The sequence below is a fragment of the Hippoglossus hippoglossus genome, chromosome 7 (genome assembly GCF_009819705.1).
Source record: "Hippoglossus hippoglossus isolate fHipHip1 chromosome 7, fHipHip1.pri, whole genome shotgun sequence".
Taxonomy (NCBI): domain Eukaryota; kingdom Metazoa; phylum Chordata; class Actinopteri; order Pleuronectiformes; family Pleuronectidae; genus Hippoglossus; species Hippoglossus hippoglossus.
The window spans coordinates 21,720,327-21,743,168 of NC_047157.1; the positions used below are offsets into that span (position 1 = coordinate 21,720,327).

The window sequence follows — 22,842 nt, forward strand, 5'->3', positions numbered from 1 at the left end:
CTCAGTTCTAAAATGTCAGAGACCAACTTTGCACTGACTGAACACAGGAATGGATGAGTCATGCTGCCAAGGTGCTGTGTTCTACCCTCGGGCCAGAAACGTGTTGTGAACTTTTGAACTCTTCTGCCTGGCGTCTGAAAGAGGTTTTGTGTATTAGCTCCTCTCCGTCTCAGCGTTGACGGGACAATTTCCAAACAGATCAAATATCCGGCTTCAATTTGCTGTTGTGTGCGTAAATGTGCTTCAAAGAGACTCTTCCAATTACAGCATCCTTGTTGTGGGCTGGAATACTGCATCACTAACAAACAGCTGCATCGGCAACATCCACATCTGGCTCGGTTTATGACACATGCCAACGATAGACATGAGTAAATCTAAGAAGCAAGCACATGTCTACAGTGGAGGCCAGTATTGCAAAAACACTGCAATAATAATACGTGCATAATTCAGGTGTGGTTGTGTGGTGTGTCGGCCCAAACACAATTAAGGGTGGACGAAAAAACACGTCTTAAAAGCTAGAAAATCTCCCACATTTGTGCAATCGGCAGACGCTTAACTAAAAGCTAAAGTTTCAGTGAAGTAGAACAATAACACATCGCAATCTAATATTTGGATTAGTGGTACAGGTCAACAACATGAGGTTTTAAAGATCATTTTTTGTATTTCATTTCATTCTCCTCCACAGACTCGCACCTACAACTCAGACCTGCTCTGCCCCCCCCCCAACCACCTCCACTCAGACCGCCTGAAAAACAAACCCCGGCCCACAAGCAGCCGAGACATCGACCTCAGAGTCTCTACCAGCTCTGCTCACCCAGGCCCATCTGATAGGCCTGTGTAAAGAAACACTAGGCAGCAACACGATCTCCTCACTGTGGGGAGAAAGAGCATCGGGGCTCGTGATCTGTTCTGGAAGGTCTGGCATCAAAACTGCAACGTGTAAGTTATCTCTCCTGCCACTGCACTGGCATCGGAGTGGAGGGAAATTGTAAAGAAAAACAAGAGAGTATGTTTCCAATCTACAGAGCAGAACACGAACAATACAAAAAGGAAAAATCTGTGAGACAAACAGTGGATACGCTCGATGAGGGCGGATTATGTTAAAACTTAACTGAGAGGCTTAGAGGAAATCATTAATCTTGCCAACAGTAAGAGGATTGTTGAAGGAAAATGGTGAAAGAGCATGAAGAGGAAACTACATGTACGCTTATATGACTGTATATACCTCTGCTCACTCGTTGGAGGATTATTAAATCACATTTTGAGATATTTTGACAGTTTTTTGACAATTTCAGAGGGAATAATTAATGGACCTTGGTGAAAGCTATCAGGCAAATTAAGGGTGTGTCTATGAGTCTGTGGAATTTGGTGCAGCTTGAGTGAATTTGAGGGAACTGCTGGGCCTCCGCGGAGGTATGCGCTCTACTGAGAGCCATTCTGCTCATTTTAAATAATTAAACTGAGAAGCTAGGAGGCCTTTTTACACTTATAGATATTTTTAAATGATCCCGTCTCTGTTTGGCGATGTGGTTTGTGTGATGTGCGAATGGTCGTCCATCTGTACAGAGACTCAAGGTGGAGTCTGAAGCCTGAAGGGAGACGGATCGGCAGCCTGCGCTCTCTCTCTGAATCTCAATTTCTAAATCTCCGTCTCTTGTCTCAGTCTGTGGTTTTATCTCCATCCCCTCTCACTGCATGTGGCTCTGCTGAGCTCTTTATCTGCGTCCCAGACATAAGGGCTAAATGGAAGGCTGGCGTATGCTAAACAAGAAAATATTCAAGACAAAAATACACCATTTTACAGCCAATTAAAAAATTTGAGAATATAGAGAATTATGAAAGAGATTTTTGTGCAACATAAGCAGCAAATATATTCTTTAAGAAACAAACTGCAGTAACTTAAATGGTTTCCTGTTCTAACACATTTTCCAACACAGCCACTGTGCTCGCCGATGGTTTGTGTTCAAGGCGGAGCTCACATTGCACAGCGTCCCCCTCTGGACAACAGGTGGGCTTTGTGTTGACAGAGCGACAACAGTGTGCGATGAAGTTCACTTCAGTCAACGGAGTGTTCGTTTTCATTCATGCGCGTTTCAGTTGTGAAATTGTGGCTCCAGCGTTAACACAAGCTGAGTCAGGGCTAACAATTGAGGCTTTGTATGAAAAAAAAAAAGTATACGGGAGGAATCCTCCACAGTATGTTGTTTGGTTTCATCTAAATCTACTCTTGAAATGAGAGATTTAACATTGGCACTTCTGTACAGTCTGTGTATATGAACTGTGATTGTAGCAGGAGAACAATGTGAAAAGTTTTATTCGAATGGTTTTCTATTTTGGATAGAAGATGTTGTTGTGATTACTGAAGAAACTTGTATTAAAATATATTTAACTTTCATATTATTGATGTGTAGTGCTGCTTTAAGACTGCAGCATTAAAAAGTACACAAGCACAAAGTCCCTAATAAGGTTAAAGACCAAACACTTACCTCGTCCCATTCTGAAGTGAAAGAGGGAGATTTCTCAAGCCTCTTCTTTCCAGTGCTACAGTTAGAAACAGACTCGCTACGGTTCCCCAGTCCGCCGTCCTCCTCGCTGGGAGGCGACACCAGTAAGTCTGAGTCAGACTTTGAGAGGCTGCGTGCCAGTTTCAGGTCCCCAGGAGGGCGCATCCTTCCGGCAGCCCCGGCCCCCGAGTCCCTGTGTTCCTTGATCACAGTTGCATAAATCGCTTTTGGGTCACAGTCTGTGAGGATGGCCGCCATACTGGGACGGCTAGGTGGCGGCGCGGCTGCTGCTACTACTTCCTCTTTTACTTTGGCAGTTTTCCGTGATTCTTTCTGGCCCTTGGCGGGGAGCGGAACACCTGGGAGCCTGAAGGGCTCCTCGGCAGAGTCGAAGACAGGAGAGGATCCGTGCAGGAGGCCAGTGAACTGCTCCGGGACACCTGGATCCTGGCTGAGCTGGGAGTTATCTAGAGAGAGAAAGAAACAAGGAATGAACAAAGTTAGGAACTAAAGAGAGCAGTTTGTAAAGGCTTGGAGAGTGGACTTCTAACTGAGGGGCAGATCCTTCGAGCAGAGCTAATAAGAAACCGCCCACACAAGACCCGAAACAGATCTGTAATTGTTTCCTACGGGGAGTGACGGAGAGAAACAAGGGAGAGAGGAGAGATGGAGCAAAGGGAAGGCGTATGTTGGCTGAAGAAATAACAGAATTCCAAACCCAGCTTGCAGCCGTCTGACGGCGATGTGCTGGTGCCTGACTGCCTGTGTTGTGTAACAGGGAGATGAGGTTAGTCATCTCTGTGACTTGCTTCACCTCACAGGACCACATGTCTTCTAACAAATAATATAAACACAGCTTACAACAAACAAGAAACATGATAAAGCAGTTGGAAATATCAACAAGCGGAGTGAAACTTACATTCGCAGGCTCCTCCAACGAAAACAACTCCTTAATGAGGCCGAGTAGCAAGTGCAATTAAAAAACAATTAGATTTTTCTCCTCCCTCTCCCAGAGGAATTACTGCCACCTAAGCCTCTTTTCCACAATCAAACCGACCACGGCTTGACGGTGCCTAGTAGAGGCGACGCTTCACCAACAACACCAGCCCGTGCCCGGTTCAGCGCTCATCCTCCTCTGCACTGCAGCGATGCCTGTTGTTGTCTCTCGTGTGACCAGCAGCCTGTGTGTTTTCTGGCTTCTAATTCTAGACCCTAATGGTGGTTCAGGAATGGAAATTTGAATCACCCCATCCTCCCCGCAGCCAGACTCCTGATAATTAGCCCTGTGACACATGGTGAAGGAGGCTGTGCATGTGTGGGGTGTGTGTGTGTGTGTGTGTGTGTGTGTGTGTGTGTGTGTGTGTGTGTGCGTGCGTGCATGTGTGCGCGTGTGCGGACCGTCTTCGTCAGGGTGGCAGGGTCATGGTGTTTGGTGACAGGGAATCTGGGGCAGTCGCACCACAAGAAAAGCAGCGACCTGTTGCAACACTTTGTTTGTCCTTCACAAAAACAACCTGCTGTTCATGGAAAGATCGGGCTGTGTACGAGTTAAATCTGCAGCCCATGAGGGGGGGGGGTTATCTTACAACTCAACTGTTTGACACACAAAGTCCCTCTTCACCAAAAATGCCTCATTAGTGTTTCAGGGGCCATTTACGGTGAGGGTGGGTGCCGACGCCCTGAACTCCCTTTTCACAAGTCGCTATAGGCGGGGAAAGAAAAAAAGAGTGTGTGGGTGTTTGTTATAAGCAGCGAGTGAGTGAACTGTGCACATATGTCAGGATCACAGCCAAACACCCACCCTCTGCTTGGCAGCGGGGGGAGTGTGAACGCCCTATGAGCACATCTCTGTGGCTCCAACAATCTCACACCGAGTTAACCCTTGCCAAGACTGCGGCAGCCCCTCGCTCATGCGTTTCTGTTGTGGAACATACATCCAGACGGTCACAATGCATGAGGTCACCACAGCGGTGGGACGTGCATTTAATTTGGCTCCGTGAACTCCATATCTCAGTAGTGATGTCATGCTTGTTTTACAGACACTGCAGTGCCGCTGCTGGCTGTCACTCCAGCATCTGCGTGGTCCAAAGTCAACTCAAGCTCTGCCTGGGGAGAAATAGACCTGTTTTTATAGGGTACGAAAAGATGTTCTTGACTCCAGGTCACACTGCAGAAAGTCAATGAGGAACCAAAAACCATCTGGATATGTAGACATTTACCGTAAAGCAAGTAAACAAACACCTCTATTGACAGGACCAGTCAATACAGAACAACAGTCCCTGTACTGAAAGCATCTATGTTGCCATATTCAACTGTACATAAAGGGCTCAGCAATTAACCGAAAAGGTATATAAACTAACATTTATAACCTCTAACTGACTCAATCCTGCTCATGTCGGTTAATTTGGTTAATTTGGGTTTGTGCTACGTTCCGTTATCCTGCCGCATGTCCTCCTCACCCCCCCGCTGACCTGCGCTCGCATTACACTTTAACAAAGTGCACGTACAGGATTTGAAGTTTAATTTGTGTTTGTTTGATTCGCTCTAGAGTTTATTAGACACGTATTCAAACACATTAAAATAAAGTCCATAAAAAAAATGGTTCATTAATTGTAATCCAGGTAAAAGTTTGATATAATCGTGATGTTGATTTGAAGTCATATCGCCCAGCCCTATATGGACATAACATGTAAAATTATGAAGAAGGAAATCAGATACATGACTAAAACTAGACGATAATCTGTGAGCACAGACCTCCACCGAGGCTGATTGGCCAATTTATCACAATACTGCAGATGTATTTCATCAGATATAAAGAGTGTTCTGCAAACTGCTTTATATTAAACCGCAGGCAAGATATATATTCTCTGATATAGTTGAAAGGATATTTGTTACTGTACTGTAAATGAATAAAGATCACAACTCAAAAATACTATTTAATAAAAAAAATCTGGATCATCTGCACCTAATTTCCCTCTGTTTATAGATATTAACGCTCTACAGATGTCTGACTCTTTTCAACCAGATCTCTGCACTATTTCTTGAAAATTTCACAAATTTGTTAAGCAATGTTAAAGAAAGTGAAAAACAAATTCCTGGATCCACATCCCACAAAGGGTTCGAGAAAATTGATTGAGTAGCTTTTGCGTAATCCTGCTAAAAGCAAACAGTAAGAATACAAATGTAATTAAATTTGTATTTGGCTCCGCACCAAATCATAAACATCAGTCCCCTCAAACTGCCAGAATTGTTCATGGGTTCTTTGTTAAATGAGCTCTTTCTTGATATTCCACATCCACATTCCCTCTATCTGTAGCAATCACTTACTTGAACTGGCATCATGGTAAAAGGAAGGGTTGAGTATATTTTGATGCTCACTGCTCATCCTGTGGCTAACCTGGTGTTTGCTCTCTTTACATCCATCTGTTGCTGTTTCTCTGATGCACCACAGCATCATTACAGCAACACAAACAAGTGTCCACCTCTGGAACAACCATTCAAAGCTTAGGTCGGACTGCAGAGGGCCGAACCTAAACTGTAAAAGCTGTACAGCCAGTAAATGAAACTTACCCCTGGCTATGTAGTGAATGAGCAGCATGCATAAAACAACTACGCCCTATGTTTACCCTTTTTTAAATTTTTTATTACCGCCTGTGGAGAATCATAGGATACTACTACCCGTGAGAAATATCCCCTGGAAACCCAATAAAACATCTACACAGAGATGGAAATCTGCTGGGAGGCAATATGCTCCTGCTGAGAACAGCAATTTGTTTGTGACAGATGATACAACGCCCTGATATCGCTGACCACGCACGTACAGTATCCTCCACCTGCTACAGAGCGAGCTGAGGTCTGGGCCCCCGACTTTCCACAAGGGGGAAGAAATCAGACCTGAGATCGTCACGAGAACCACATTCACACGAGCAGAACTGCACGTCCCCGTTTAATGTAAAAAACACTAAAGGAGGAACCCTCAATTTAACTTGATGTGCAAGAACAGAAATATATTCACACATCAAGCAAGTGGTTTGTGGTTTTTGTGGCTTTAGAAAACGGGAAAGGAGAATAAGGCTTGAGAGTCACTCAGGCAAATATGCAAGGAAAAGGGACAGAGGGTTTCACATCTCCCTCCTTTGACTCAACACAATTTAACACTTAAACTGACCCTTTAACATTTTCCACAAATACATGAAATGGTCAATTTTAATGTTTTAAGTAACTCATTGAAGTTATTAATCTGAAGCTCGTTTGCACAAACCAACAAGTTATATCAAGATGCTCGTGTGTATTTTCCCAAAAACTAAGATTACATGTCAGCTCCTGCATCTAAAAGAACTGAAACATTGTCCAATTTAAATTTTAACTCAATCAAAAAGGGCTTTTCATCAACATTAAATGTGCTATACCAGCACAGCAATACTAAATCAAAGCGGTCAAATGTGTCTCCTTAGTTTTAACCATCATCTTTAGATATTTTCATGAAGCAATGAAGACACAAGTTCAGGGACTTAATGTGCATCACATGTTCGATAGATTTGTAAAGTTAGACTTGAGGTAGCTGCAGTGCATCTACAAATTATTTTGGATCTAAAACTGTCTTGCGAGCACAGTAAGAAAGGAAGTTCCACAGTTCCTCCTGTGAACAGCACTAACAACTCTTCTTTCTACACTTCCTTTTGCAAACATGCTCCAAAAACAATTATTCAATAAAAAAAGATATCTGTACGTGTTGGGAAAACCCCAGAGGCCGTCATCCTCACCTCCGCTGCATGCTCGACTGGACGGTGTGATACATGCAGCTTTAAGCGTGGATGTGGATACGAGATCGGAGTTTCACCATCTGATCAAGAACTCGGTTTCATATTGGCTCTGAAATGAGCCTTGTCCACTTGCCTGGGAACGTCAATCAGCCGGCTCCTGACAAGCCAAATCCACCCTGTTGCCTGCGGATGCCAATCACGCATTCCCTGGCACCGCTAATCCAAGCCAGGCCCATCTCAGTCTGCAAACGCAAACGCATTTCTCCCATTTCACTGACATGCTTCGCCTGTGATTTTCAAGTGTAATGTGTCCACTCCGTCGTTTCGTACTCTCACAGCGTTGCCAGCCACAGTTGTTGTTCCTCACTATGTTGCTAAAATCTGAGGACGGTGGTCACACTCACCTCCCGGTAGCCGTGGGCCCACCCGTCCAGGAAGGTGCAGGGAGTCTTTCGTCTTGCTCGGGGGTCTGAGGTCATTTGGGGCAGTGTGTTTACGCTAAAAAGAGGAGAAAAGAGTTTACTCAGGCCTGCCAATGAAAACACAACTTCCAAACGTGTAATGCAAAGGCAAACAATCGTATTAGTATCATCCGCTTAGCCAATTAATAATCCAGGATAATCATCTAGCTGGCCTGACATGAAATAAAGACACTATCCAACTGATTTCCTGCGTTGCCCTCATGGTGGTGGGTTTGTCTTTATGAGCCATTACGTGGCTCTGCTCAGGAGGCTGCACATTAGAGTGCAGAGGACACCGACCTGCTCATTTATTATGATTAGGTGGCTGAGGAGCACAGCTAATCCAATAGGAGCTGGAAATAAAACATGTGAGAAGATATTGTGGGCAGCAGGTGTGGTTGCAGATGGGTGGCAGCGATAATAAAAATCCACTAACCGTATGATAAATATGAAAAGGCAATAAAATAAGATGTGATGGGCCAATAAAAAGAGAGGGCCGGTTCACGAAAGGACGTTCGGTTATGAGGGGCCAGTTTAAGACGACTTCTGCCAACTGCCTGACATATGACTCAATCTCTGACTGTGAAGAGGCATTCGTCTCTATTATATAACGTGCTGTGGTCACACGGTCACGCTCCAGATACGAAATTCAAATTTCCGCTGGGATACTGTTCTCTGGCTGTCAAAACTCAATCCATAGGTTTTTTTTGGTGAAACTTGTGCTTGTGGAGTTCCCACAAGAGCAGACGGAAAAAATATTAGAGAGACATTTTTTGTAGTGGTCAAGAATGAGGGTGAGAAGATAATCGATACCTTTTATCTGATCCATTTTAAATCTAATCAGTTCAACTTTGAGTCCAACTGAACAATTCTACCTCATTTGAGGAAATTGACAACCAGAAAACATAATGCCCCTCCTGTAATAAAAATACTACATTTTAAAATCATATAAAAACTAACTAAAGAGTAACTTGTAAAGGATCGATTCTCAAATAGTACTTAGTGTCCAGGATAAGACTGGTCCCTCTTTAGCACCATGAATCCAAACCACTGAACGTCGCACACTCACAACATAGAGAATGTAGCCATTGAGATGTGTAACAGTATAATGAGAAAAACAAAATGCAAACAATGTAACACAACATAATAAATAGATACCTGAGGTAGGACACTGTTGGAAGACTGTACAGTGGTATTCTCATCTGCAGAGACAGGGAACAGAGAGTTGGGACAATGACAGATTATCTCCACAGTTCAATTACTCAACAGAACTTCAGACAGTTTGTGATTGTCAGGAGAGAGAATGTGAAAGGGATATAGAATAAGATCGTGTATTATGCATGGAGACGTTATCGGGCCACAAGTCAGACAGCCTTTAGATTTATCTTCCTGCCATTTAAACTTAACTGCGTGTGCCGACATGATAAAGCAGTTTTAATGAGAAATTGGGCAGAAAACGAGTCGTCCAACTCTTCTATCAAACTCAAGAGAAGACGACGCCTTTCCCCTAATGGCCTCGTTTATCCACACAGGGGAGGCATGATGACATCGGCCCATCAAACTCCAAGCCTTCAGCTCAGTGACGTTTTCCTACTGGTGCTAGTGAAGCTGAGTAAGTTGGAGGCCCCAAGGGGACGGTATTAAAACAACTACATCAACAGCTAGGGATCAAAATGGCCTCCTAATTTAATCCCATTTAATCCAATTACATGCGGTGCCATTCACCAGCCACAACTGAGGAGGGTCTCTGCTCTTGTACAGCACACGCAGCCATGGTGAGGCTGACGGTGTGTATGTGGCTCTGCTGATGATCGGGGTGGAAAGGAATTCGGGCTAAGGAAGCATCGGTGGAGTTTTAAAAGATATTTTGGAAAATGGGACTTAGATGTACAGGCATATCGCTCATAAACTTTAAGATGTCATGCACACACAAATAACAATTTAAGAATTATTAAAAAAAAAATTATAAATTCCAAATGTATCCAAATATTAATTTTTGACTCCTAATCGGCCCCCAAAACATTTGGGTCACACTCTAGACTTTTCATACACTTATTCTCATCTTTTGGATGATATTAAAGCCCACTATTACCTTTGTGGGAGTGGGACTCCTTGCTGGGCAGTGGGACTTTGGTCTGTGCAGACAGCAACAACTCATACGTGTGATCCTCCTCCACCGGCTCGCCTCTCTCATCAATGATGCTGTTCGTATACAGCGCCTGCAGAAAAATATGGAAAGAGAGCAGAGGAAAGGATGACGTTGAGGGAAAGAAGGTGAAAGGACTTCCTCATTCCGGTGTTCGTCAGAGCCGGTTATATTTAAGATCCAAATGTGTCCTTCAGCGAGAAAGAAAAAAGCAAAGACTGGGAAAAGTTTTTGTATGAACTCACTTCCTTAAAGTTACTTCCACAATGAATCCTCTATGGTCGGCCACAGTTCAGACCAGACAGATTCTCTCATTTTGTCCTCGCTCCTTTTCCACTTCACTTCCACTCCATTAATATTTACTGAGAGGAATCCAGAGGTGACCGTCAACAGTCCCTCTGTCATTGTACAAACCCACCATGTCCAATGCCTCTATAATAACTATTAAAGCTAGTGATGCTATCGTGACCATTCATGCACTGCTACAAATGGTACATATGAATATCTGTTGTGTTGTAGATGGCAACACATTCTCCTGGATTAAAGCTCTTGGCTCCTCACCTCTGAGCTCGCCTCCTCTTCATGAACAGGACCAGGATGTGATGTGTGGACCAGACGATCTTTCTACAAATGATAAGGAATATAATTTCTAATAAAATTATGTTTGCAACTTATTTTATTATTACTTTGATGTAGCAAAGCTAAGAAATGCAATGCAAAGTCCCTGTGTTCCACAGAGCAAAGTGTAGTGCTGGAGGGGTTTAGGAGCCCAGCTGTGCCGCCAGAGGACCACTATCACCCTCTAGTGGGAGATCAGCATTCTATCTCCCATAAACCCCTGAGATGAGCCAACCATTCTACTGTGTGTGTTTGTACGCGCGTGTGTGTAGTTAAACCTCTGCTGACCTTGCCAGCTTCACTATCCGGCCGTCCAGAGTCTCTGTCGGAGGACTTGCCGCTGGTGAGGCTGTCCAGGGAGTGACAGGAGGTGGCTTCATACAGAGCCTCGTATGGGCTCTCCTCCTCGGGCCCCGGGGCCAGCCCCGAGATCAACTCGCTCACCTTCTCCATATCACCTTGGGTCAAAAAAAGACACAGACACACAGAGTTTTTCGCTTAAAAATGAAAGAGAACTCTCTTTTGTATTTTCCTGTCCAGTGTTTCCTGTTTTTTATTTGCTGACTGAATTGTTGCTTCTACAGCCAAACCACTTTTCTAGCTTGGGACATTTTCCCAGTCTTACCCTTTTTGCGTGGGCTGGGACTCTCCTGAGGCGGTGGTAGTGGTGGAGGGGGGAGGTCAATGTCAGGGGGTTTCCCAGCCATGTGACCTGCAAAAAGCCAAACAGGAGATTGTATCACAGCAGGAAGACGTGAAATCAAGAGGACACTTCCTGCCACAGCTCTGTGTTTTCACATTTACCTAAAATGAGAGCAAGTATTTCTCTGCTCTTCTGGGAGGGCATGTCCTTGACCGTGTCCAGCGCTGGGAGGCCCTTCTGGTCAGTGATGTTCACGTCGATACCTGGAGAATGACGACAGGAATAGATGATAGAGACAAAAGTCAAGTGTGGTGAGGGGATTTTAGCTGATTAAATCACAATGGCACTGAGGTCTGACCTGCACTGAGAAGTCTCTGCACCACATCCGCCTTCCCAAACAAGGCCGCTTCGTGGAGGGCGCTGCCTTTCTCCGTCTAAGCAGAAAAAGAAACCAGTAGCATGAAGAGCCAGAGGCACAGAGAGAGAGCTGGGACAAAGTGAGGACACTGATGTGGATACGATTACTTGTCTCTATATGTCGGCCCTGTGTTACACTGGCGACCTGTCCAGGGTGTAAACCTGTCTCTCGCCCAATGTCAGCAGGGAGTGATCAGCCTCCCATGTGACCCTCAAGGGATAAGTGGTACCTGTAACAATCTTGTTTCAGCTACGTCATTTCACTTTGACGGACAGTGTAGGGCAACTACTGAGTTTATGCCCACCAGCTGGTCCACTTCTCTACTGAAGATGATGTGGCTGAGCAATGAAAGTGGATCATTTTCCAGTTCACAGGGCCATGCTAATTGAAACCTGTGGGGTGCAGGGCCTGAAGGACACTGGATAGATACCCCATCCTTGATTCTGAGGAAAGTAGGGCGAAGTAAAAGGGGAAAGTATCTCCAGACAGATGGATGGCACAGTTTGGTGCAGTGTCAGAGCCACAGGGTCGAACCAGTGGGAGCGAGGCTGGCTATGCTTAGATACCACATCAGTTCCTTTGCAGACTGAGAGCTCAAGAGTTATATATTTAACCTCGTAGGAACTAGTGAGAGGAAGTAATGCAAGACCATATTAAGTAACCCGACATGATTTGTGCCATTACAGAAAATTAAGAAACACATGCACGCCGAAGCTTTTAGCTTCCTACACATACTGTATACACACACATACAGAATAAAGCAACACTAGGTAGTTTTTATACCTTAAAACAACAGCTTCAAAAATAATATTGATGGTACACAAACTTATAAGAGGTAGAATAGCCTGTCTGTCATTGCCACAGTGCTCCCTGGAGGCCTGGAACTGCACTAGTAGACCGTGCTGGAACATAACGACCTGCTTTACAGCATACGTCACAGACCAAACTGAATATCAGAGCAGATTTCACTCATTGGCTAGAGCTAAAAGAGGCCAGAGGATGAAGAAAAGTTGTTATTGGACAAGTACGTAACCTTTTGCTTTGTTTGCTATGTGTTGTTCTGCTCGCTCGATGTTGGGCTGTGTGCATGAAGTTGTTGACTCGCTAGTTTATCATCAGACGCCAGGTAAACCCCTTTTCGATAAGGGTTTAGCTGGCAAGTTAGCTTGTCAGCAAACGCTTCTGTGTACAGCTTTGTGCAAAGGGGGGGTGAGGCTGCAACTCGTATTTACAAACAGTGAGTGATACATCCCACCTCTTGGGGGAGCTCTAGTATAGCCGAGAGCGAATCGTGCATTGCATGGTTTTAAAACATACCTCATAGTTGATGTCCATGCCGGCGTCCAGCAGCACCTCCACCACAGACAGGTGTCCATTCCGAGAGGCCAGGTGCAGCGGCGTGTGTTTCTTGGTGTTACAGCTGAGCAGGTTGGGGTGGGCACAGAGCAGCAGCTTGACCACCTCCAAGCGGCCGTAGAGAGCCGCCAGGTCCAGTGGGGTCTCGAACTTGTTGTTCCTCATGGTGGGGTCCGTCAACTCCTCCAGCAGCAGCCGCACCACCTGGAAGTGGCCGTACTGGGCAGCGCAGTGCAGCGGCGTCTCGTTGTCATTGTTCTGTTCGAGGGAGGTGGGGGCGGGGGGGGGCAGATTGATGGGTGAGAGGCGGCACAGGAAAGAGACGCAGCAAACAAAGCAATAAATAGATGTAAGTAATGAAGAGAAGAAGGGACGTGGTTTGATGAAGGAGTAAGAGTAAGTGCCTCAGAGGAGTCATTGGGAGGGTAAACCAATCAGTGCATATATAGAGCCCACCACATTAGCAGATTAAAAGGTCATAAAAAGCACCAACCACAGTGAAACACATAGCGAGGCCTGAGGGGGGGGGGGAGTATCTGGCAGAGGGGGACTCTGGCTGGGCCTGAGTGGAGGACTGGCAGACATGCGTGGACTAATGAGGACAGGTGTTGGGGGCTGCACTGAGCGCCACGGGCAACGGGGCGCTAGCAGAGGGGCCGAGGCACAGAGGCAGGCGGAGAATTAGCAGACATGGGTCACTTGGACAAGAGGAACGAATAGCAGCGGTGTTGTGTAGTTACAAAGAGGGAGACGGGGCCCATTATTCTCCTCCTGTCACGTTGGGGGGCGTCACGTCCATGAAGCACAACTGTCGGTCATCGCTCGCCCCTGCACACCAACAACAACAACAACCAGGGGAGATTTCATGTGTGTTGATTATTGTTGAGGCCTGAACTGTTGAGTTAAGATTTGTCATTACGACATCAATACGGCTACAACATTTTTCTTTCTATTATTCCATGAGTTATTTTCTTCATTAATTGTTCCCAACGCAATTTCCCAACGCCCAGATGTCGTGATTTGTCTGATCAACAATCCGAAACCCCAAAACAATTTACCTGATGTAAAAAACAGCATATCATCATATTGAAGAAGCTGGAACCTGAAGAAGCTGGAGAATATTCAGCATTTTGAAGTATATTAGTGTCAATAAACAAATCTATGAATAAACCAACAGTTCCAGCAACGACAACACACACCAGTGGTCTGGATAACTGCCTGACAGTAATGGAAACTCAATATTCCAATATTCTGAGCGATTCCAACCCCACACAACTCTGAAAGGATTAGAGAAAAACGTATCAACAGCCAGTAAACAACTGGTGTCCTTCACATTCAAAGTGACAATTCATCCAGAGCAAAGAATAATCTCGTCTCTGCAGCGTGACAGTTTCAGACGTTTTAAAACATCTGCAGGAAAACAAGCGAACACATGAGCCGACGTAGCAGCAATTAAAAAGCAGTAATTACAGCGTGAACTCTGTAAGTGCTGCTTATTGGATCTAATGACTCTCGTGCCACAACAGGATCACTGTCTAAACAGACCTGAGATCCTCCAGCAGTGTTGATGATCCCCACCATGAAGAGCCAGCAGGGGGCAGACCCTGCAGCCCTGGAGCTACAGTGAGGTGATGGCATTGGGAATACTCATAACAACAACATGGAAGTAGGCTTCAGAAAAAACATACGGAAAAAAACTATAAAACCACGATGCTACCTTTAGTAGAAAGTCTTAGGGTGGCATATGTAGCTGCTCTCAATCTCTGAAGGGGATAAAATTGCAAACAGGATGTAAACAAAGCCTGAATAACCCCAAAGCGCTGCAGCTCCTTTCAAAACACTATGTGAAAATGGGTGTGACAGCAAACGTCAGCCATTGTGGAAGCACATGCTCCGAGAGTCAGTCATTCCAGACGCGTAGAGGCACCTACAAAGGGCCGACAGCTGGCACGGGAGGCCTCCACTCCCCCTTCTGACATGGACATGCATGATGCCAGGTCGGGGCGACTCCCACAGGAACATGCCAGCTGTGCCCCAGAGGACAGGGGATCATGGTGGGGACGGGGGGGCAACGGGGCAGATTTAGACAGGTGTCAGTCGGCCCTTTTCACAAAGATCTGGCACCAGATGGGATCAGCAGGTAGCTCCTCCATTGTTACAGGGAGAGAGAGAGAGAGAGAGAGAGAGAGAGAGAGAGAGAGAGAGAGAGAGAGAGAGAGAGAGAGAGAGTATTGGGCTCATACTGGCAGAGCAGGTTGCAGCTTGAGCCGAGAGATGAGGTGGAGCTTAGGGGAACAACAACAGGACACCTGCCTGTGAAAGGAGGAAGCACAGAGGCTGGGAGGAAATAAAAACAACAACTCGTCTTGGGGGAACACGACCGAGCTAAACAAGTGGAAAAAGGGTTTTAAAACTGCTTTTCTTTCTGAGGAGTCTTCAGATTTTGGTGCCTGGGAAATAAAATTGGATGACTCAGCAAAATCTCCTCTTAAGTCCCATCTCAAGATAATTTTATCTGAGAGCTTTACCTGACTTTACTTAAAATCTAATTATTGTTTTCACTCCTCTCTGTGTATGTGGACAAAATAACTGAACAATGCATGGATGTATTTTCACCAGACTTTCAGAATAATTTCAGAATAATTTCAGATTTTGTGGTATCATACGTCATTGTGATGTCGTTTTGTAAAGCTTTAACCTTTTGCAACATAAAAACACTATCTACAGCTTGTTTAGATTTACCAATCATGAGTGTTTATATTATGTAGATGACATCATGATGAAATGGCATCATTCCAGTATAACAGGGTAATATAATACAGTGCAGGCAGGGTGTGCATCACCTCTCTGATACCTTTCAATTTTTTTTATTTTATATTAACTGTCTTTATGACCAGTTTATAACTGCCATCTTTAAATCTGACATTGAAAAGTACATTATAAATAAAGAGAACTATTACTATTTTTAGTAGCAGCGGTAGAGGTAAAAATAGTAGAAGTAATATGTCATCAGAATACTTGTTCCTCTTCTCTACCGTCCTTGGGTCAAAGCAACTTCCATGTTCACACAGTTATGAACACTTACGTGTGAGCACGCCATCTCTCATTTGTGACGAACCATCAAGCATTTATCACAACATTTCTTCAGAGAGCTCTAATCAGGATGTTTGGATGACTTCATCAAACAAACTCACACGCTCTGTGATGACATCAGCATGATTCATGACCTCAGATATGCAGGTCGGCTGCTTCGGGAGTTAATCTAGCATACGATGATTTACACAGATCATCCAAAACAACTAACTCTGGATTGACTGAAAGTTTGCGAATGGGTGTATGAGTTTAAACGGCCTGATACCTTGAACAGAGTGTTTATGATCATGTTAACAGTAAGTGTCGCTCTCGCCAGTGTGGTGGTCAGTGCTGTGTCGCGATGTGTCAGCCAGCATCTGATCTTATTAAACATGGCTGACCAGCCACTTGACCCACAGACAGTGAACAAGCAGCCGTGTGACACCCAGCCTGGCCCCGCCTCTTCTTTAGCAAGGTATGTGAGGCATGTTGCTCACACACAGGCACCTCTCACTTTCCAAACACCTCCACGACCTGTGTTTTCACTTTATTTTACACTAAAACAGCCTCTTTAGTGTAACCATACTGTGGGAGACATGTGATACAGCGTTTTTAATGTTTTTAGGTCTTATTTATATGCTGATACCTATCCACACCTACTTGTTAAGTCCACACATCTGCATATGTGAGATCTGTGCATGTTTGGCACATTGACAGTCATTAGTATTGTCAGCACCAACATACAGGCAAAAGCCTCTGTTTAACACGTGCTATTGCCAACATTTGAAAACATCTGTACCGATTAATTTAACAAAAAGCAAAAGGAAAACAATCTCCATTAATAGTAAAAGTAAAACAACTATTCAAAAATCTATTTACTGTTCATATTCTGCAGACACAGCAGATGCATTATTTGATATTCAGTCATTTATGTGATTTAAAAATATGACATAAGGGGAACAAAAAATGGGTGGCCTGATTTTTTTAAAACTACTATTAGTTCGAAATCCCAGCAGGATAATTAAAATCCCAAACTTAGTATTATATGTTATACTTAAAGAATCAGTGATTTTCAGTGCAACACTCTTGCATAAGAAAGGCACAGTGAGGAGTTTCAGCCCACAACATAAAGACCAGGATCAGCCTCGTCTCCACCATAACACCACGTGCCGCATGAGCAGTCAAACAATCATGTACCGACAAGACAGAGCTCTGAGGGCTTTTAAACAAAATGGCACCAATGACTCGAGGCCTAGCTGGGACAAAGATTAGAATTCATATAATTCAGCCAAGACTTCCTGGACAGTCCATGTTTTCTATGGAAATCCTGTCTTTACTGCGGTGCCGCAGACGGCATAAAACCTCATCCTGATTTAGACCTCAGTGCATGTCAAACGAGAACAGATTAAGATCTGCACTGGTGCCTGCTGATGATTGATAAACGCCGTCTTAACCAGCAACATCTGGAGATTACACTGCATTGTGTTGTCAGGCTGCACGATATTCTGACAGGGGCAAAGAGGTAAAACAGCGTCAGAGAGAGAGAGAGAGGGAGAGAAAACAGAGGTCGGAGGATGTTACAATTCTCACAACCTGAAGCTGGGAGACGGTAACACGGTTTGACTGGCGACCTCTGTCACGTGATACGCTGGCTGGCAGCAGCGCGAGGCAGCGGTTACGTCATCCTTGCCCCGGGTAGTGGTTGTAGTAGCAGCGGTGGGTGGTAGTGGTGGTGAAGGGGTGGGCAGAGCAGCTGTTGCAGCCAGTGTGCCAAAGGGCTGGCCGTGCCCGCTGAGCGCCCGCCTCCACCTCATCTGTAATCCCACCAGTTTGTGTGCATTCATATAAATTATAGATCTCACACACGCAAAGAGGATTTTCCATTTGTGAGATTGATATACAAATATTTGGATTATTTTTGTATTCATCATCCAGTTAATGTGAATGACTTAATCTCGACTTTAAAACTAATAATTACTACAAAATTACTCTCATTATCTGTTCAAGCCTCCAACTAAGGGCGCTCACAGGAGGCCTTACAGCTGTTTATAACATCAATAATCAAATATATGTACTTATATCTGCATATAACTTTGTTATAAACACTTAGATGCTGCCAGTGAATGTTATATGGGGGGTTCACACTATTTTATACTCGGCCTTGTCAACCTCAAAGCTACTTTTCCTTCCAGGGATGGGCTCTCCCACCCATGACCTTACTATCACCATCAACAACTCTGTGGTAGTCCCGAGCCAGACCGCAAGGAACCTGGGTGTGACCCTCGACAGTCAACTCTCCCTTACCGCAACATTGCTGCAACAATCCGATCGTGTAGATACATGCTGCACAACATCAGGAGAATACGTCCCCTTTGCACTCAGAAGGCGACGCAGGGTCTGGTCCAGACTCTTGTCATCTCACGCCTAGACTACTGCAACTCCCCCTCCATGTTTTTTAATTTATTTGCAAGTGCTAAAGGCAGTGAATTGATCAATTAGTCAATTAAGTGAAAATATATCAACACAATTTCACTGTCAAAGGTTTTTATACGAGCAAAAAAACCAAATGTTTCTTGGTTTTGAGCTTTCCAGTAATTTTAAACTGCTTCTCTCTCTTTTGTATTTTGAGTTGAATATCTTTTTGTTCAGATAGTTGGTCGGACAAATAAGCAACGGCCCCTTGTACTTTAGAAAAGTGACTTAATGTTTATGTTAATGTTTGTTTCTCAACATTTTTGGTCCAAGTCGACCCAAATTCCAGCTGTTTTTGCAAAAAAAAAAGCTGAAAAACCGTAACGTAAATGCTGACTCTAATTATAGATTTTTAGCTTGGACACCGTCACGCATTCCACAGTAACCAGACCTTGCAGCCCTGTAATGAAATGACTGTCTGACTGGCTTCCGGCCGTAGATTGTGATTCTCTGTACAGCCAACTCTCTCCCTCGCTTTTACAGTAAAGATAAATCTCACTCCTTATATTCCACTTGGACCTGTGACAGGCTGGCGACCTGTCCAACGTGTACCCCGCCTCTCAGCCAATGACAGCTCCAGCCCCATGGCGATCCTCAGAGGACGAGGGGCACCGTTAATTGATGGGTACTCCACTTGATTAGATTGGACACACTTTCCCAACATAATTCAAAAGGCCTTGAAGTAGACGATTTACTGCAGACCAGCTCTGCTCTGAATCTCTTCTCGTCCAGGGACAATCAGCTGTCACCGACATAAAGGACTCATCCTTAAATGTGCACAGATGAAAGACAATGAGAATAAATTCTGATCCCTCTGTTAAACAACATGTCCCCCTGAGCGCCCCTCAGACATGCTCTGACCATTTCTTGGCCCGACATTTGTGGAGGACGAGAAGAGAGCAGAAGGTAAAGGGAGGGGGGGGGGCTATGATGATGTGTTGCAGAGGGAAGAGCTGGACACTGAGGTGACACACGGATAAATGAGCGCGCTGGCAGACTGCGAGCAATGTGCCTGCAGGAAGGAGGGGGAACTCTGCTCCACTTGATAATGAGGTGACCGAAAGAAACGACTTCTGCTGCTGCCGTCAGAAACTTTTGCCAACATGTCTGAGAGGCAGCACTGAGAGAGATGCACCATCCATCTTTAACAATTCACCTCTATTTCTAGTTTGACTTTACTTGAGCCTCAGTTTTATTCTGTTTGGAATTTGTCCGGGGTCGTGTACAGTGCATGACGCCGTCTGGGTTCACATTGATGGCAGAGAGCCTGAACATCTGAGCCTGGGTAAGAGGATCTCATCTAAACACATATTGTATTAGACATGTGACCTATATAGGAAGATGAAGCCTGGGTGAAAGGTAGCGTGATATGAGTCAGGGCAAACCAAGGTCTACGGCTCGTTATGAAGGTATAAACAGAAAATATGGTAATTACCAGAAATTAGGTCAATAAAAACATTAATAACCAGCAGTTGCTCCTGGAAATTGGATTTGGACTAAATGTCATTATAAATGTTTATTTTTCTCATATTAACTTTTGTGCATAATTTGAAATGTTGGTTAAGATATTAATCAATCAATCAATCAAATTGTATTTGTATAGCCCATATTCACAAATCACAATTTGTCTCATAGGGCTTTAACAAGGTGTGACTTCCTCTGCCCTCAACCCTCAGCAAGAGTAAGGAAAAACTACTAAAAAACCCTTTTAACAGGGTAAAAAGAAGGTAGAATCCTCAGAGAGATCCACATGTGAAGGATCCCTCTCCCAGGACGGACAGAAGTGCAATAGATGTCAAGTGAAAAGGAGAACTTCTGCAAGATAAGGGTATTTGCAGCATTGATTAGAATAAACATTTTGTAGCATAACTGAAGGTCAATGAATTGATGGATTATTGTCAGTTATGGTCAAGAACCTGAGGAGAAATATTATATATCAAGCAGTCTTGTTGTAATCATAGTCCATGGTCAGCAGCCACCACGATCATGATCCACCATCAAGATCGGATGCCACTATAGTCCACAGTCATTGTCCACTGCCGCCATCACGATCCACCATCAGCTGCCACCTCGATCGTGGTCCACCACCAGTATCAGATGCCAACACGATACAGGATCCGCCATACAGGTTCGGCCACTATGATCACGATCTCTGATACGCGATCCACCATCACCATTAACATTCTCCAGTTGAAGTTATTCAAATGTGATGATCGTATGTTTTTCTTTGCTTTGTGACTGAAAATTTATCATTTCTGGGTTTTGTACTGAAAAAGAAAAAAACAAGCAAACTAATAACATCTAATAATTGGGCTTGTAGGAAATTTTCAGCAATTAATTAACCTAGGATACGCTCCTCAGATTAACCCATGATGAAAATAAATCATTATCTACAGTCCTAATTAAATAATCAAAATAGTTGCTAATTACTTTTTTAGCTCCAACGTCTACCACTTGTTTTTAAGTAAAGTCCTGGCAGAGTGTTTCCTGAGTTCTCAGAGGCCGTGGTCAGTGGAGGTCAGATCATGTGGTCGGTGGTTAATTCTCCCTTAATGAGGCATGTGAAGCAGCATCAAAGTTACCAGCTCACCTCGGACACAATCAGGGAGAGACATCACAGAGGTGAAATGAATAAACATGAGTCTGACTGGCTTCCTGGACCAGGATGAGAAAGAACTGGATCCAGTCCAGACTGATTCCTTGAGTGTCCCTGACAGGGACCACTGAAGCCTTATCTCACACCTTTCATGTCTGACATGCTCACTCCACTCAAACACCACATCTCTCCACTGGGGAAACTCACCACCACTGTACGACCAATAAGCCGTGACACTGTTACTATGACAACGTCACCTCTTCCTCTCTGGAGCGAAGCAAGCTCAGCAGCACAAACTGGGAGGAGGGAGAGGAGGAGGAGGAGCAAATTCACCCATTTACACACTCAAAGCATGGACATCTCTCTTTGATGCTGATGCAAAGAGACCGGTGCGGCAAAAAAAACTCCCATCCTCCTCGTGAGATGAGGCTCTCTGGTCCTGGAGTGGGATGAGAGGGAAGGCAGCGTGCACCCCGCCCACACAGTCACATGATGCCATCAACCATGACCACAACCAGGGCCAGAGGCTCCACGCCGCATCCACGATTTTGATTTATTCATAACAGGGCATCAATTATTCAGGCCCACGACCAGGTAGTGGCTCCCGAACTATCCTGAAAGGGTTTGCATTAAGATATCATTCATAACGAACCGCAGGAGTCAATATGAAAACCCTCAACGGACTAAATGAGAAGAGAGCGAGACAAACGCAGCCACTGCAGGAAAAGTCACACTCTAATATGTATGCATGTGTTAAAGAAAGCCAGCCTTTCCAGCCAATCACATACACAGCTTTACAAACAGGCCTGGTCGGGGCTCCAGCTCTGCCGACAGAAAATGCAATCACAGAGTGAACAAACGAACATGTTCACACTGTTCGCTGCTCTGACTGTGACTCCATCAGACACCGTCGGCTCTGCAGCCTCTAACAAACTGGCTTCTCTGTCATGTAGACGAGACTGGGGCTTCCCCCGAGTCGCTGCAATGCAATGAGGGTGGTGCTGAGACTGAGATATCAAGTGGCTGGATGTAATAAACTGTGTACTACAGAGGAGTCACATAACTGAGATATAGAGTAAACCCTTGGTTCAACCTTGGTTTCCCCTCTGCTGGTGAGCAGCTTATACGAAAGACATTTACTTTATTTCTTCACACATATTTCCCTCTTCAATCTTATTCTTCTCATATTATCATGTCTTATTTTCTCTTTTAAATGTTGTTGCTGCAGCTGGTGGTAGGTTTTATAGAAGACTTTCTGTAAAGCTGCTTTCAAACCTGCTGTGAACTCAGCATATTCTCCTGACATTTGTCAATGTCAAACTTTGAAAGACAACAAGATTCCACAACAAGAGATTTCGCTTTCGGCGATAAGGGCCGATGCTGGTGTTAAAGTGCTGTTTGCAAAAAAAAAAAGTGATTTCCGCAACATAATTTATAAGTCATGTCCGTCCTGCTGCGTGCTCCCCCCACGCACCAGCCCTCGTCTGAATGAAGCGGACATTTTCCTGTTGTTGTGGATGCTTCCTGACCCGGACAATCTCCTGCTGTGTTCTTCATATGTGAAAGACAAACTCTAACCTCAGCTAATTAAACCTCCGATTTTTATGACCACCTATTTCGACATTGGAATAAAAATGAACTTATCTCGTCACACATGTTTTCCTCTTCGACCTTAACTTCTTTTTTTATTTTAAGGAGTTATATATTTTATTGTTTGAAACAATATCTTTGAATTCAATTAAAAATATAATTTGTTTAATTACAGTATCCTGCAGCCAGCAATCAGGTTTTAT

The 22,842-nt window shown here is 44.4% G+C and overlaps 1 protein-coding gene across 9 annotated transcripts in view; it reads right to left on the reverse strand.

Annotated features, from left to right (window-relative positions):
* Window positions 1–22,842, reverse strand: part of LOC117765381 (ankyrin repeat and SAM domain-containing protein 1A-like) — a 62,334-nt gene that overhangs the window by 26,252 nt on the left and 13,240 nt on the right. For 7 of the 9 annotated variants that reach the window (XM_034591936.1, XM_034591938.1, XM_034591935.1 and 4 more), the window contains 10 exons: window positions 12,871–13,167; window positions 11,494–11,569; window positions 11,297–11,398; window positions 11,118–11,204; window positions 10,781–10,950; window positions 10,436–10,498; window positions 9,821–9,947; window positions 8,887–8,939; window positions 7,672–7,765; window positions 2,487–2,971 (listed from right to left, as the gene is read on the reverse strand). In XM_034591936.1, the coding sequence (XP_034447827.1) occupies window positions 2,487–2,971; window positions 7,672–7,765; window positions 8,887–8,939; window positions 9,821–9,947; window positions 10,436–10,498; window positions 10,781–10,950; window positions 11,118–11,204; window positions 11,297–11,398; window positions 11,494–11,569; window positions 12,871–13,167 (1,554 nt within the window). The remainder of the gene's footprint in view (window positions 1–2,486; window positions 2,972–7,671; window positions 7,766–8,886; window positions 8,940–9,820; window positions 9,948–10,435; window positions 10,499–10,780; window positions 10,951–11,117; window positions 11,205–11,296; window positions 11,399–11,493; window positions 11,570–12,870; window positions 13,168–22,842) is intronic. The other 2 variants (XM_034591937.1, XM_034591941.1) reach the window with 1 other exon arrangement.